This window comes from Gymnogyps californianus, chromosome 2 (genome assembly GCF_018139145.2).
Source record: "Gymnogyps californianus isolate 813 chromosome 2, ASM1813914v2, whole genome shotgun sequence".
Classification (NCBI taxonomy): Eukaryota; Metazoa; Chordata; class Aves; order Accipitriformes; family Cathartidae; genus Gymnogyps; species Gymnogyps californianus.
Genome location: NC_059472.1, coordinates 117,367,264 through 117,382,380, shown reverse-complemented (window position 1 = coordinate 117,382,380; position 15,117 = coordinate 117,367,264). Strand labels below are relative to the sequence as shown.

At 40.5% G+C, this 15,117-nt stretch overlaps 1 protein-coding gene and 1 non-coding gene across 4 annotated transcripts in view; one reads left to right on the top strand and one right to left on the bottom strand.

Annotated features, from left to right (window-relative positions):
* Positions 1-373: 373 nt before the first annotated feature.
* On the bottom strand, positions 374-446 carry TRNAR-ACG (transfer RNA arginine (anticodon ACG)). Its single transcript has one exon. It is a non-coding gene; the product is annotated as a tRNA-Arg (tRNA).
* A 463-nt stretch (positions 447-909) lies between these two features.
* SACM1L (SAC1 like phosphatidylinositide phosphatase) overlaps positions 910-15,117 on the top strand; it is a 30,406-nt gene continuing 16,198 nt past the window's right edge. For all 3 annotated transcript variants that reach the window (XM_050891029.1, XM_050891030.1, XM_050891031.1), the window contains exons 1-5: positions 910-1,013; positions 8,966-9,063; positions 10,691-10,765; positions 13,309-13,436; positions 14,458-14,607. In XM_050891029.1, the coding sequence (XP_050746986.1) occupies positions 958-1,013; positions 8,966-9,063; positions 10,691-10,765; positions 13,309-13,436; positions 14,458-14,607 (507 nt within the window). In that variant the 5' untranslated portion in view covers positions 910-957. The remainder of the gene's footprint in view (positions 1,014-8,965; positions 9,064-10,690; positions 10,766-13,308; positions 13,437-14,457; positions 14,608-15,117) is intronic.

Here is a 15,117-nt window from a genome sequence, read left to right as displayed (position 1 = left end):
TGGGAAATTGGCCAGGAGGTGCCCCAGGCCTGCTCCGTGCCAAACCCCGAGACCTGGGCTCCCCCCCCCAGCCCAGACAGGGCGCCCAAGTGGGCACCAGCCTCCCCTGCAGCAGCCGTCCCCGAGGTGGTGCCTATGGTGGAAGGGCTGCCAAGGGTACGAGCCCCTGTAATGGCACCCAACCCCGGGGTGCTTTTGGAGGCCCCTGCACCTGGCAGACCCCGACATTGGGGGCGTAAGGGTGGCCGGGGTGGGTCTGTGCAGGAGTCGGGGTGCTGCCCAGGAGCGGAGGGGGTTCGGACAGCACCCTCGGGCTGGAGTTCTGGAGGGGAAAAAAAAGAGCGAGGGGTCAGGACGGAAAAAAATGAGCCGCCGAGCCAGCCAGGAGTCGAACCTAGAATCTTCTGATCCGTAGTCAGACGCGTTATCCATTGCGCCACTGGCCCTGCTCAAAGTTACACTCCTGCCCACACGCACTTCACCACAGATCTCGCCTGGAGGCGGGGCCGCCGGTCGGAGGTCAGCCAATCCAATGCCACCTCCCCGCCGACACCCCTCCCAGCGACTCTCCTGGGGCGTGGCTTACCGCCCCACCCGCGCTCTGGCCAATCTCCACCGGCTTCGTTCGAACGGCTCCGCCCCACCCGCCCCCGGTTACGCGTCGCCGTTTCGCGGTGCCCTGGTGGCCCCCGGCGCGCCGGGGGCGGGGTTAGAGCGCGGTGGCTCAGCCAATCGCGGGGCCGACGAGTCAGCCCAGGCCCTCCCCCTTCCTCCATAGATAGTGCCCCGCCCTGTAGCGCTCGCTAACGTGCCTGAGTAGGTTTGTCCTGTGCGGCGTCCCGTCCCTCAAGGCCGGGGGCCGCGTCAGTCTGGAAGGGAGGGAGCGGCCGGGTCGGAGGGAGAGGGAGCGACGCGGAGCGGAGCCGGCGGCAGCCGGAGACAGCCGGAGGGGAACGAATGGCGGCGGCGGCGGCAGAAACGGCGGCAGCGGCGGCCTACGCCAGCCTGAAGCTGTGAGTGACCCGCCGGGAGGGGGGGACGCGGCTCTGTCACCTGCCGCTACCGGCCCTGCCGGAGGGGAGGGGCCGGCCGTTGGAGCAACGGTCCCCTCTTCCCTCCCCCCGCCCGTTTCGCGCTCCCCTCACGGACCCGCGCGCCTGGGGCGGCCCCGGGGCCCGGCGGGGTCCCGCCGCGCTCCGGGGAGCCCTGCGGCTGGCGGCGGCTCGCTGCCGCTCTCGGCCGCCGCTGCGCTGGTGCCCCGTCCCCCCCGCCCGCCCCGGGGCCGCCGCCGGGCTGTGCCGGGCTCGCCGCCTCTCTCTCGCTTCCTGGGTCAGCGCGAAGGGCTTGGCCCGAGGCAGCGGCTGCGTGCGGCAGCCCGGGGCGAGAGGGAGGAGGACTTTGGCCGCGGGTACAGATCCGATCCCCTTTCGTCGTCCATCTGATAGCGCAGGTCCGGGTAGAGACGCTGCTGGCGGTTCGCGTGTCTGTCTCGTTTCCCTCTTGCATATACCGGAGGGCTAATGCGCGCAGGTCTCCTCTGGTGCCCGCCTGAGCGCGGTAGGCGAGCCGCAGCGCTGAGCGAGTGGCTGCGCGGCCGTGGAAATGTTGTAAAATGCTGGAGTAACTGCTGGTCTGTAAAGAGGAGGTGGCGCACGGAGCGGGGGAACCTAGGCTGCCTTCTGCTTTCTTTATAGGTGACTTTTGTAGAAACTCGAGTACTGATGCTAATGTGAAGCTTTGTATATGTAATGCTACTTGCAGAAGTAGCAGTAAGTAACTTGCAGAAATAAGAAGGTTCCTTAAGCGTACTTACCCATCAGTCTTCTATGGCACAGGTTTTTTTGTGGTATGATTTTGATGCCAGTTGATGATTTTGAACTTTTGAGACTCTCCTGTGTAGTGCCTACTGTGACTTTTCAAATAAATTCTTCTGACCTCCTGGTGTAATTTTTTCATTAAAACAAAGGTTTTAGGGGAGAATGTAACCCTTTGAACTTGTATGTGCCAGATGTTTGCTTGCTGCCTTTTATACAGTAAAAGAAGTTGCATAACCAAAGCAATACAAAGTTAAAACTGAAGCAGCATTTCAACTATAGGCCCTCACACTGGCTGGTTGAAACTCCTGAAAAAATTACTCTGAGCATGGGATTCTTCATGGCTGTCTGAAGCCAACAGTGAAATGTCCTTGTGTGTCCTAAAGGCGTTCCCAGGGTTTTGACCTCTAAATATTAGCTTGAAACTCTATAATTGAGTTACTGATACCATTGCAGGCAGCAGTATGTGAAAGTGATTTTTTTTTTTTTTAAGCCTGAATTATCTGTACTTAATGCTCTGTTAAATTTCATTTGACAGTCATCTTTCGGATTCAGAGCAAACATAGTATAGATCTTTCTTAGAGATCTGTATAAACAGTTTGTCATAATGCTGTTACGTGTTTAAAAATCACTGGGCTTCTCTTCTTATTTTGATTAGGTAGCTATGTGAGGGTACACAGACAGTGGAGATAATTGAGTATTACTGAAGAGTAAGATCATCAGTGATGGTGGAAAGACTTGCTTATTTGGCAGAAAGCTTTTTGTTCCTCTTGTCACCTAAACAGTATTTGTCTGTCTTTAAGCTGAACTTGTGACGTTTTTGCCTTCAGAGGAGAAAAGGTGAGTTGTATGAGTAGCAGTTGTGTGACTTGTAGTACACAGTCATTCTTACTAAGATTTTTTTAAGTAAAAGTACTTTTCTGGATACAGGCTAGTAAAGAATTCTCTCATTTAAAGTTTAATCTTAACTAAAAGTAAGCTTTGATCTTTTTGGAACAAGGCTGTCTCAAATGTAGTTTAACACGAATTTTTTCATAAACTTGAAAACAGAATTGTTTTGTGTTCTGAAACGGGCTTTTTTCCTGTTATTACACCAAGTTGTAGTAATGCCTGCAGGCTTCCTACCAAACATTTTGAGATATAGGGCCATAACTTGGGTGATGAGTCAAACTTACTAGGTTGGCAAGGTCAAAGGAGAATGTTCTTCTGAGGAATCCAGGCTAGACTTCAGTCTGGGGATTTAGTGGTGACAGTGTTTTGTTTTGTTTTGCCTTTTTTCACTGACTTCTCATTCTCACTATGAAAAGGTCAGATTCTACAACTGTACCTCTAGTGGGTAGTCCGGTGGCCCTGTATGGGGCTTCACTGATTGTAGTGCTCTGCGGGGTCCCATTCTGTACCTCCAATCGCAAGCTCTAGCTCTGAATGCAAACCTCTTGCGTTTCTCATGTTATCAAAAGTAGTGACTCAAACCCTTTGTGCCTTGACCAGTGTCAACTTGTCAACCAGTCAAGTTCAGGTGATACTGGTAAAAATGCTGATGTCTAGTGTCTGGGCTACCCTTGGAACTAGTTGAGTTACACCAACAGTTATTGGGGAGAACTATTAACCTGAAAACTGCTACCCATAGTTGTGTCATCTGTGTCACTGCTATACTTATTTAGCTTCCTCTCGTAGCCTCAGGAATAAATTGTAAAATTCAAACAGCTATTGCAGGTAGCAAGCTAGTGGATGGTAGTGAAGCTACCAGTCCAATTAATCAATAAAAACTGATTGGTAAAGCTGTCTGCAGAACAGAATCCTGGCTGTTGTTTTGGCTCACTTAAAATCACTTTTTTTCCTTTGTGCTTGGGTGAAGACTTATCTTGCTGATAGCCTTCTCAGTATCCTGTGGGTCTCTGACACTAGCTGTGTTTCAAATTTAACTCCTCCTGCCCACAGTTACGCATACATGCTTTGTGAAAGTACTTGCCAGTCATTAGTAGCTACTGCATTTGAACACAGTGCCTTCCACCTGTCTGTGTTTGGGGAGAGGTCTGAAAGTGCATCTTGTCTTTTTTATAAAACAAGGGGGGAAAAAAAAACCCTGAGTTTTCAGAGTTTGGATAATACTCCTAGAAAGAACAGTTGCACATCCTTTTTTCTGCTTAATCTAAGTGACTGTCATGGTGAAGCTCAGGGATGTTGGTTGAAGAGAGCATTAACTTATGCAGTAAATTATTTCTCATCTTAATGACTATTTCGAGTTAAGTTTCACTCATGAAGCTATGCCTTTAATATGTGCCTTTTTTCTTGGTTTTAAAAGATATTTCCATTAGTGTTTTTTAATCCTGGGATTATACTTCCTTTCTTCTCCCTGCAACAACTACTGCTCCATGGGAGATGTTCCAGTTCCTTGAGCTGTTTCTGCTTGAGGAGTAGTATTTATTGTAGACATATAATTAGCACACCTGCTTACCTAGAAAATCTGGAATCTCTGGAGTGTTGAAACCATCAGTGTGTTAGCACTGTTACTTAACACGCTGTTGGGACTCTGTGCTTATACTAACGTCTTTCCTATATCTCACTGCAGACCACTTCAGTATCTTGAGTACAGCAAATGCATTGCTGCACAGTACAGGATGTGCTTTTGGCTTGCTTTATTACAGTATTTAGAGGCTGACATCAAAGAGTTTCCTGCATTAGAGCAACATTAAGTATTTATGATGAAATAATCAATTACTGAAGTAAGGGTTTGGCTGTTGAGGCCTAGAAGGCTTAAGTGATATTGAGTGAAGTACTATCTTTAGTTGCCATTAGAGTACGATGGGTCCTCTTTCATGCTCTATCTGAACACAGGAATATTCTTGTCTGTGAGATCAACCTAATTAAAACATGGGATGCAACTCTGCATCATCTTCATATTATAAAGCAGTGTTTTATATCATAACTACTGAAGTGAAACTTCACAACAAATATAAAAATGGAAAAAATACTATCTCAACTGTAAATTAAGCTGACTATACTTGGTGTAAGCAAGCAGTGGTTTGTTTGTTTTCTTTTATGTTTCTGTTATGTTGGGAATCAACACTTTTTTTCTCAACTTTGAATTGTGGGAATGAAATCTACTGAGTGAGTTGCTCTATCTCTTGGCAGCAATCCACACAGTTTCAGCTAGAGATTTTCAAAATGAGATCCAAGTCACCTTCAGTAATTTGAAACATGAATTTGGTGGTTGCAGTTCTTCAATACCTTTTCTTGAGTATCATGAGTTATACTATCAATGTCAAATATTTCCATTTATCACTCCCTTTGTTCTTTAGCAACTCTGAGAAATAGTCCATGATAATGGTGGTCAGGGGTTTTTTTGTATTAAAGTAAATGAGAGGAACTCAACTTTTGTGAAGACTTTATGTGCTGTTAAGCTGTAATGGAAGCAAGATATTGCTGTTTAGAATTCTTGATGTTTTGGATGGTTATAGACAAGGAGAAGGCAGGCTCCAGTGTCAAATATGAAGGTTATACAAAAGCAGAATATGGCCTGGTATATGAAAACCAGTTTCAAAAGTAACTACAGACATTATGGGCTTCTAGAAAACACTGATTTCTTTATTATTTTTTATATAATACTAGCACTTGGACTTTCATCTGTTCCTTATTTCATTAAAAGAATAGAATGAATCTGTCTGCAGATTCCTAGTCATTGTGAATGATCCTTCTTTCAGCATTTAATATCTCTTTCTCAGATCAGTAAAATAAGCATGTGCGTTATCTTTCTAAGCTTGTGACAGACATACAGACTTGGTTCTGAGTAGAGTCTGTGGAAAAACGCCATTCTTGCATGCAGTATTCATCAACTTCCTTCCTGAATGAGAAGTGAGAGGCAATCATCTTAGTTATAGCAATCTTACGATTGAAAAGGTCATCTAAATGAGAATGAGACTACTAGCCTACTTCTGGTAATTGGTAAGTTTGTAAATCAGCATTTGGGCTGAAACCTCTTTGAGTCTTGGCCTCTTCCTCAACTATATCTATTTTAGAAAACTTTCAACTATTTACACAAATGAAGAAAGGACTGAGTGAATCATCTTTCTGTTAAAAACTTTGAAGAGCGCTAAAAAAACTTTGAAGAGCACTGATTCCCCTACTTCTGAAGTAGGGACTTAACATTTTGCAGGGCATTAGGCTTTTCAGTTTGTGTTGTGCAGTTGTATTTTAGGCAGTTTTTAATAGTGATCCCAACAGAGAAGTATTTGTTTAAGTTCTCTCAATTTCATAGACTGACAACTTGATTTCCTCTTGCCCTCCCCAAAGACCTCTAAAACAAAACCACCCAAGGCTCCAAAACAGTCAATGACGAGACTGTTCCAGTGTGCTGCAAGCTGCTGAAGCCTAGAGGTGGTTTGGTCCATTGAACTGAAAACAGGGATCACTTGTCTTGCATGCTCCATGACACTTTTGTCACCAAATCTGGTCTTGGAGAGAACCATGGGAAGGAGGATTTTGATTGCGAAGTTTTCTTTTCTGTGTGTGTGTCGAGGGTAAAACATAGTTTTAGCAGACTTAGAAATGTACAGGCATTGTGTAAGAGGAGATAAAGGTGATTAAAAAAAAAACTTAAAAGGGCAATAGCAGTGGCAGGAGACAAAATATGGTCTAGGATTTGAGCAAGAGAAATGCTGGGGGCTGGTGTAGTGAAACAGGGCATATGACACATGGGGAGACCAGGCATAATTTGCACTGGCAGCCTTAATTCACTTTTCTTAACTCGTGGATTGTGAGGGTAAAAGACTTCATGTTCTTCAGGGAGAAATTATTCTTGAGTGTAGGAAATAGAAAATTTGTTTATATGACAGATATTCTACACCTGTAAGCTTTTTCTCAGTTGTTTGAAAACAGGCTTTCACTAATATGCAAGTGAATCTCAGTGCTGAGACTATAGTACGGTCATGGCCATGTTGCACTTTATAATGAAAAGAGCAGCTTTTAAAAAATACTGAGCATGGATGGAAATGCTCAGTTGTGCTCTGTATGGTCAGCGTAGGTGTCTTGTCTATGTTGTGTTCTTTATACAGACTAGTCAAAAACTGAAGCTATCGTTCTCACAACTTTAGGCGCTATTTTACAACCTGCTATGTTAAAAGATTTTTTCAACTTTGCTTAAGATAGTCAGATGAGTAAGAGTGCATAGCATCTGTGTTAAAGGTATAACAGGTCCAATATTAAACTTTGCAGTGTCTCTTCCCCAGTTTTTTTTAGCTGGAGTCTTGTGTGTCAACTGACCTCGCAGAAAAAGCTGACTGTTCAACTAAACCAACAGAAGTTAAGTAGTTGCAGCTTGCTCTTGTGGAAAAAATGCCTACTACTATCTCCTGCCAATTAGCAATAGGTTTCTGACTGCACCTTAAATAGTATATCCTGATTTCTCTTTAAATTCTTTAACAAATTGAGGGCTTATGAATGTCTTTAAGCTTAATCTTGCCCGTTCCATCTTGGTAAGCTTGTTTGCTCTTCACCGTAAAAATAGTTCCCATTATTGCTATGAAACCCCCTTAAAGAGCCGGGGTGCACATGTGCACTTCGTCAAAAACAGAAGCAATGAAAGCAAAGTCGGGGTTTAAGGCTTCAGTGTTTAATGAACTGCATGTTTGTATTTCTTACTCTCATGTTTTTAGTTTCAAAGATAAAGCATTTCATATGTGTACATGAAAGATTAAGAAGGCTAATATACAAAGGGAGTACTGTTGATGTGTTTCCCATTTTAGGACCCATAGACTAATTTTCCTTTAAAGAAGTTAAATTACCTGATGAACAGTTAACTATTGATTGCTTTACAGTTTGTTGTGTTATGTTGGGGTTTTTTTTCAGTTCAGTCAAGTATTTGGTCTCCTCTGGCTTTCCTCTATTTGCCCAGAGAGGCTGTAGAATCACCATCCTTGGAGAGTCAAAACACACCCTAAGAAATAGGGTTTAACTTTGAAGTTGGATAAACTTTGAAGTTGGCCCTGTTTTTAGTGGGTGGAAGGTGGGGTGTTAGACATATTAAAAGAGGTCTTCTAGACCTCTTTCAAAGGGCTCTTCTGATCTAAATTAGGATTCTAATTTAGCTTTCTGAAGGATTAAAAAAAAATACAAAAGATGTGAGGAAATGCAAGATCTATTTAGGGAGAAGAAGCCTAAAAATAACTATCCTGTAGAATAAGTTTCCAGAACAAGATGTTTAAAACTCTGACCCCTGGTCTTGTCAAGGCTTAAACTAAGAAAAATCCTTATGAGAGTTAAGAACACTAGTTCAAGAGTGTTTGGGGTTTTTTGTTTATTTGTTTAACACTTCCTATGTACAGCTACAAGTCATTTCTGTATAACTCTTGTATTATTGCACAGTGTAACATGTCTGGCTTCTTGCAAGTATCTCAGTGTATTTTTAAGGAATATTTCTGAAAACTATGTTTAATTTTATGGCTAGCGTTGTACTGCATTCAGTTTTTCTGAAGGGAAAGATAGCTATGAAGTCTGAACAGGATGTCAGTGTGTGATTTGTGTGATGGGGAGGATACAGGTTACCCCATGCATGTCATGTAGACCTGGCTAACAAATCTGGGGAGTGGTAATGTTGAGACACCTGCTTCAATAAACTAGTGTGCCACATTAACTTTTCCATTTTTTTTCTGTGTTTCCAGTGATTCTTACAGTACTTACACCACTCTAATGTGAAACAGGTGTTTTTATCACTTTGGACATTATTTTTGTTTACTAGACTTGCAGCAGGGATGTGGTACTTTAGTTTCTGATATATTAGAAAGTGTTTGGTTAAAAAACTTACGATTTTGAAGTTTGGTTTTGGCTTAGAAGTCTGATAAGTGACATAGTTCAAGCTTACATGAATTAGAGTGGACCCCTATGTGTACAAACTCACTTTCATGTCTTCCAGTAATAAACAAGAATTAACATTATTAAACAAGCCGTGGATTTTGCAATAGCTGATTAGCTTGACTTGCCTTTTTTGCACTGCCAGCATCAGTGGCTGTTGGGAGGTAATCTAGTGAGAATTTTGTTTTTTGCAGCTGAAATAAGGTTTAAAATTGACTGCTCTGTCTTCAGGTGGTGAAGAATAAACAAACTGAAAGTAAGTGTTGCTAAACAAATTCCTTTTCCTATCCATTCTCTTAAAGACATATAACACCAGAGAAGTTCTATGTGGAAGCTTGTGATGATGGAGCAGAAGATGTGCTTGCTATTGATAGAGTCTCCACAGAAGTCACTCTTACAGGTACTCTCCTCATCAGTATCTCTCAATATAGGTGTCTTTGTCCTTTTTGCCTGTTTTGCTGTAGGCACTCCCAGAAGATCTTCAGAACCTTAAAATGATACTGGGAGAATTTATTTTTATCTTTAGTTACTCTTTTAAAATAGTGCTTTGTATTCTGTCCTACAAAGAACTTCGTTTGAAATGCCTTTTCACTGTGGGATTGATGCTGTGGGTAACCAGGGTGATAGTGCTTGCCTGTTTTTGGTAAGACTGCCCATCACAACAGTAAAAACTGATTCATTCAAGCTAGTTGGGATTGGTGCTACAAGTCCAAGATCAAACATGGGAAGGGTTGAACACTGGGCTTCTGCAGCTTTTGCAGAATTGTCCCAGTGCTGTCTCTTGTTTAATACTGAAACCTGAATGTTCATAAAGCCTCTAGAAACAACAACAGTAAAAAACCCTCACTGTAAATTTAGTTTTGTGTTGCAAATCTGGATTCAAATGTCAGTGCAAGTAGTCTTAAGCATGCTGATGCTGAGGTCTTAAAAATTTTAGTTTAATTTTTTTTAAGAATGTGAAACTAATGCATAGAAACAATCAAAGAACTTGCATTAAATGACAACATGAAATGAAGGCAATGAGTGACTTCCCTCCTGATACTTCAGGAGTTTGTACCTCAGTATTACTAATCTTTAAACAGACAGAAATGCTGCAGTAATATTAATATAAAAGCAGTAATTCTCTTTCTTTTATTAGGCCTCTTGTATACTTCATGTAAGAGCAGTGTGCCCATCCTGCTGATACTTTTGGTGTTGTAGTATAGTATTTCAGTTTCTCCTTCAAAGTTGTCCCTTGAAAACTGTAAAGGTAGCTATTCCAAGTCTTTTACTAGTCTACATCTGTTCTCATTACTGGTGTTTCATCAGGTGAACCCGCAAGGCGTTTAAAGCAAAGGAAAATTCAAGCACTATCTTTTTCTGTTCTCCAGGCTCTGGGAAAATGTCTAACTCTGGTGTGGGTGTTCTGGTTTTTTTTAAACTTCTCTAATATCCCTTCTGTTGTTCTAGAAATGTGGATAGATGAAAGTCTAACATGCTAGGACTTCTAATTGATATTTGGGTGCCTTTTGGATCTCTTGGTATGTTGTTTGAAGACTGTATCCCTTGCCACATCTATGCTGTTGTTGGTAGTTTTGCAGAGATAGACCAAAAAGTAAACTAGATCTTCTGAAATGGAAATAGACTGAGGCTCAGAAGAAGCAGTCAGAAGCAGGAGGCACAAGCATTTATGGTTTGTTTGTCCTTGATGTCTTGATGGCTTCAAAACAAAAAGCTTCTGGAAGCTGGCAGGACAATACATTATTGAGGAGTCTACTTGCTATACTATCATGTGAATGAGCTTGAATTTATTCAATTGAATGACTATTTTGATTAAACATGAGAAATTGGGTTAGAATGCTTCCACATCCTTCCCCACCACCCCCCATCAGGCTTTGAAATTCTGATGCATTGCTCCTTATACTTAAGACTCTAGCAAAACTTGAGATTTGACCAAGAAGCTTTGACAAACCTAGTTTAATAGTTTTCTGATATAGTCATGAAAGAAGCAGTCTGAAATTCTGATGGTTTTTTCTTCTGCTTTTCAGTTAAGAAAGATGTTCCGCCTTCAGCTGTTACAAGGCCTATATATGGTATTTTGGGAACAATCCGATTGGTGGCAGGTAAGGAAAACAGAACTGTGCTCTTTAAAAATACTTAGTCAAAATATATTGCTAAAGAAGCTTTAAAGACAAAAATAGTATTTGAGGTTACACTTTCGTCAGTATGATGGGCTTGTGGCTGCTAGAGGATGGAGGTATCCAAATATAGTTTATCATGAATGTTCATGTACCTCTTAAACCTGTAGGTGCTTTAAAGGTAGGGTTAACTGACAGCTAGTTGAGTCTTAAGGAATGGATTTCAAATGCATGCAAAGAACTTCATCTGCTTACTTTTCATAACTGTTTTAATCTTAGCTGCAGGGTTTGATGCAACAGTCAAATATTGGGTCCTGAAGTTTGACTTCAAATCAATAATCTTGGTACACAAATAACTGAGAGTGACAGGGTGATAGACTAGTAGATGCAGCTGTTCAAGTAATGATTGTGTTCCAGCTATCCTACAAATACAAAGAAAATTCAACATTAAAAGAAAAAGGACAGACTGGAACAATTCTAAATTTTTAGGGAGTTGTAGGATAAGGTAAGAATAAGCTGCTGCTTTTTCTAAGTATCTCAGTGGTGTTCAGAGCTAAACAGTCACTGCCACAAATAAACCTGATGCATAAAGTCTAAGCTTCCAGGAAAGTAAGTGTTGCTATTCAAAAGATCTTTTGTGGGTAGACTTTATTAGAGTTTGAAACTAAAGTAGTCTGAAAAATGATGTAATAAGGAGCATGCATACTGAATAAAAGTCTCCATACGTAGAAAGGATTTAAGTTCACTCATTGCAGTATTCTCAACTGAAGTGAAGTATCATTGTGTTAAATGCAGTAACTTCTGACAGGATCTTAAACTACCAAACTTTATATACTTATATTCTAAAGAATTGGGGATCTTGCAGAGTAAGAGCAATGTGATGGATACCTGTGTCTTAGGTACTTGACAAGCCCTGACTGTTTTAAAACTAAACTGCCCCAAAGAGGAATTTTCACAACTTACAGGCTTGGTAATGACTTTCATTCATCTAGCTGAATATTATATAAAATCCAGAAGTATGTAACTTCTTTGAATAGCCTGTTTTCTTTCTTTCCACCCCCCAAAGCTTTTCACTGATTGTTAGTACACAGCTGTCAAACTAAAGATGGTATCAGTTAAAGTAAAAGTTTGGCTAAGTGTTGTTAGGCAGCTCACTGTTATCTGTTAACTGTAAAACTGGTTACATATATAGCAATGCAGCATCTTTAACAAGCATAAATATTCTTCGCCTATTACAGTATTAAGGGGGGAAAAAAATTGCTGAAGTAATATCTGAAGCTCTGAAATCTCAAACAGAAGGTTGCATACCCAAATAGGAAAAGACAACATTGAAAATTTATGTCAGATTAAATGTATCTATTTGTGCAGCATCTTTGTGGCATGTTGTGGATGTAATGTGCTGTTTTTATAAGGTATCTGGATGCTTCTGACATACCAACCAAAAGCAATACTTCTAACTTAAGAATGCTCTAGCATGTTTGCATCTCAAGTGCTTGAATATTCCACCCAAATAAAAGGTATAACACTAGAGCTGCGGAGGTAAAAAAAGTGAGGGTGGTACCTGTTCTTTGACTAACTATATAGACTAGATACTGATATAATTAACCTGTCCATAAAACTTGGTGTATATCTAAGTATAGTAGTAAATACAAATAATGGGTAAACTTACTGCACACCACATGAACTGTTTCTGCTTTCGCATTTATCCTTCTTTGACTGCTTTAGTACAAAAATGTACTAGATTTGTAGTTCTGTGCTTCTTCATGGCCTGCTCATTGTTTTGCTCTATTGAAGTTGTAAGTAAGCATTTAATGGTTATAAGATGTAGATGAGACTGTTATCCATCAATATCCAATTTAATAAAGTAACCTTTTTCTTCAAAAACAAGATGGCACTGAAATAAGATAGGCTTAGAAATAAGGCTATGTTGTGTTTACCAACAAGTGTAAATTAATCACTTTGAGTGAACTGTCATGATTATGTTTTTTTGCTTTGTCACTTATGCAACCAGGAAAACAGCAAACTTCCCATCTTAAATTATTAAAAGAAACCCCCTTCTCTCTGCTCCATTTTGAACCTGTTGGGATAAATATTTTTTTTTCAGGATAAGATGAATAGGCTTTTTGGATTCTTAAGCATGCTTCCTTTCATGTATTTTGAACTTGCTCTGTGCTTTCCAAACCACATTCAAGACCATTAGCCTCTTCTTGCATTTGCAAGCCTAAAGACTTTCAGACTGTCTCTGGTCTGAAGTAAGAGTAGCTGACACTTTTTTTTATCTTGTCCATTTTTTTAAATTCCTTAAACTTAATGAGTAGCTCAAGATCTGTGAGAATAGAGAAGTGGGTAGCTTAGCAAGTGCATTTTGCTTCTGTTCCAGCCCCTTACTGTTAAGAACATAAAGTCCTAGGTGTAACTTGAAGAAACCTCACTCTTTCCTATTGGTTTCAGTTTTCTAGTATGGTTATAGACTTCTTTTCTTAATAAGTGCATCTATTTTTTTAAACGTTGCTCTTTCTGATTTACAGGCACGTATCTTATTGTAATAACAAAAAAGAAAAAAGTAGGTGAGATTTTCAGTCATGCAATCTGGAAAGCAACAGACTTTGACATCCTCTCCTACAAAAAGACCATGCTGCACTTAACTGATATTCAGGTAGGTGGATTGATTAGGGGAGTGTGGGGGAATGTTATCATATGTTAATGTCCATTACCACAAGACCCGATTTGATGAAACTATGAAAATTTTTTTTAAGAAGCTCTTTGAACTATACTTTTTTCTCTGATTTGTTCAGGCTGCTATAGTTGATGTAATATTTGGATATAGATGTATATAAAGTTATGTCATTCAAGATAACAAACTTACATTGTGCAACTTAGAATATCATCCCCAGAGTTTGATCTGCATATTGTGCATTTTTCCCCCTTTTAAGATAGTACACTCTTCTTAACACTCTTCCTGTTAAGTATTTGTCACAGCTTTACTATTCTGATAGCCCCTACAATAAGTTGCCTTGCTGTCATCTAATTATCTGTCTTGCTTAATTAATGGAATTGTTCAATTACATAATTACCCGGCAGGGAAGAACTGATTTTTCTTTTTTTTGAGAGGGAGGGAAGGGATGAAGATTGTTTAAAACAGATGTGTTGTAGATTGATAGAGTAGATAAGGGTCTCTAACCAATGGAGCTGAAAGGGAATCTGATGCTCTTTCAGGAAAGGAGTGAGGTTAATCAAAACTTGAACCAGAACACAGATTAGTTATTGGGGTAATCTTGACAGTAAGTTATATCCTTTCTTTTGCATTGCCATCTTGTGTCAGTTTTTTTGACTGAATGGTTTTCAGGGAAACTAATGGCTTCCTTTTTGCTTGGAAGTCGCTAATATTAGTTAAATATCAGTAGCTATTTACCTCACAGGAATACTGTTCTCTGCTCTCCACTGTTCTTGCAGAATTTGGTTGCAGTGTGCTAGCTCTAAGTTATCAGTGAACTGGTATCAAAATTGCAATCTCATGGTTTCCTTCTTGTATCGTAATCTCTGGATGATGTCATGTCTTGCTAGAGCACTAACAAAGTTCATCTCATCACTTCAAAAAATAGTGGTAGTTTATAAGAATAAGGTATTTCGATGGTAATAAATGAAAGCTCTTCTGTCCTTTTTTCTCATATCAACAGTTACAGGACAATAAAGTATTTTTATCGATGCTTAATCATGTATTGAGCGTGGATGGATTTTACTTCTCAACAACATACGACCTAACACACACCCTGCAACGGTTAGCCAACACAAGCCCAGAGTTCCAGGAAATGAGCCTCCTAGAGAGGGTAAGGATTTAATTTTGCTTAGTATCTGTGTCTCAGACATTGTCAATCAGTTCTGCATGGCTTAAGTTTAGTTTATGCAGCTGATGTTTAAATGATGTCAAAACAAACTATCACAAACTAAAGGGAACTTTATGTAAAGTTTAGGATGATGTTGCTGAAATCCATGGTCCTGTTACACTTGAGCTTAAACCTCTTTTTTTTTTTTTACAATGAATTAGTATGCTAAATAGTAGCAGATACTGTTAAAGCACTTATGGTCCTCTGTTAAACTAAAAATGGCTTTGCTATTTTAATCATTAATTTAAACTAGTGGAACAGATTTACATGTTGCTTAGATGCAAATCCTTATAATTGAACTAGCAAAAAATAGCACTATGTTGCTAAACTGTGTAACTAGACTATCTCTGTGATCTTGTTAATTGAGTTGTACTGGGGCAGTTCTCTGGAATAAGAAGCTGACAGTGAGAGGAAAAAAGCAACCAAGCAAGTGTGCAAGGTACAGAGTCAAGT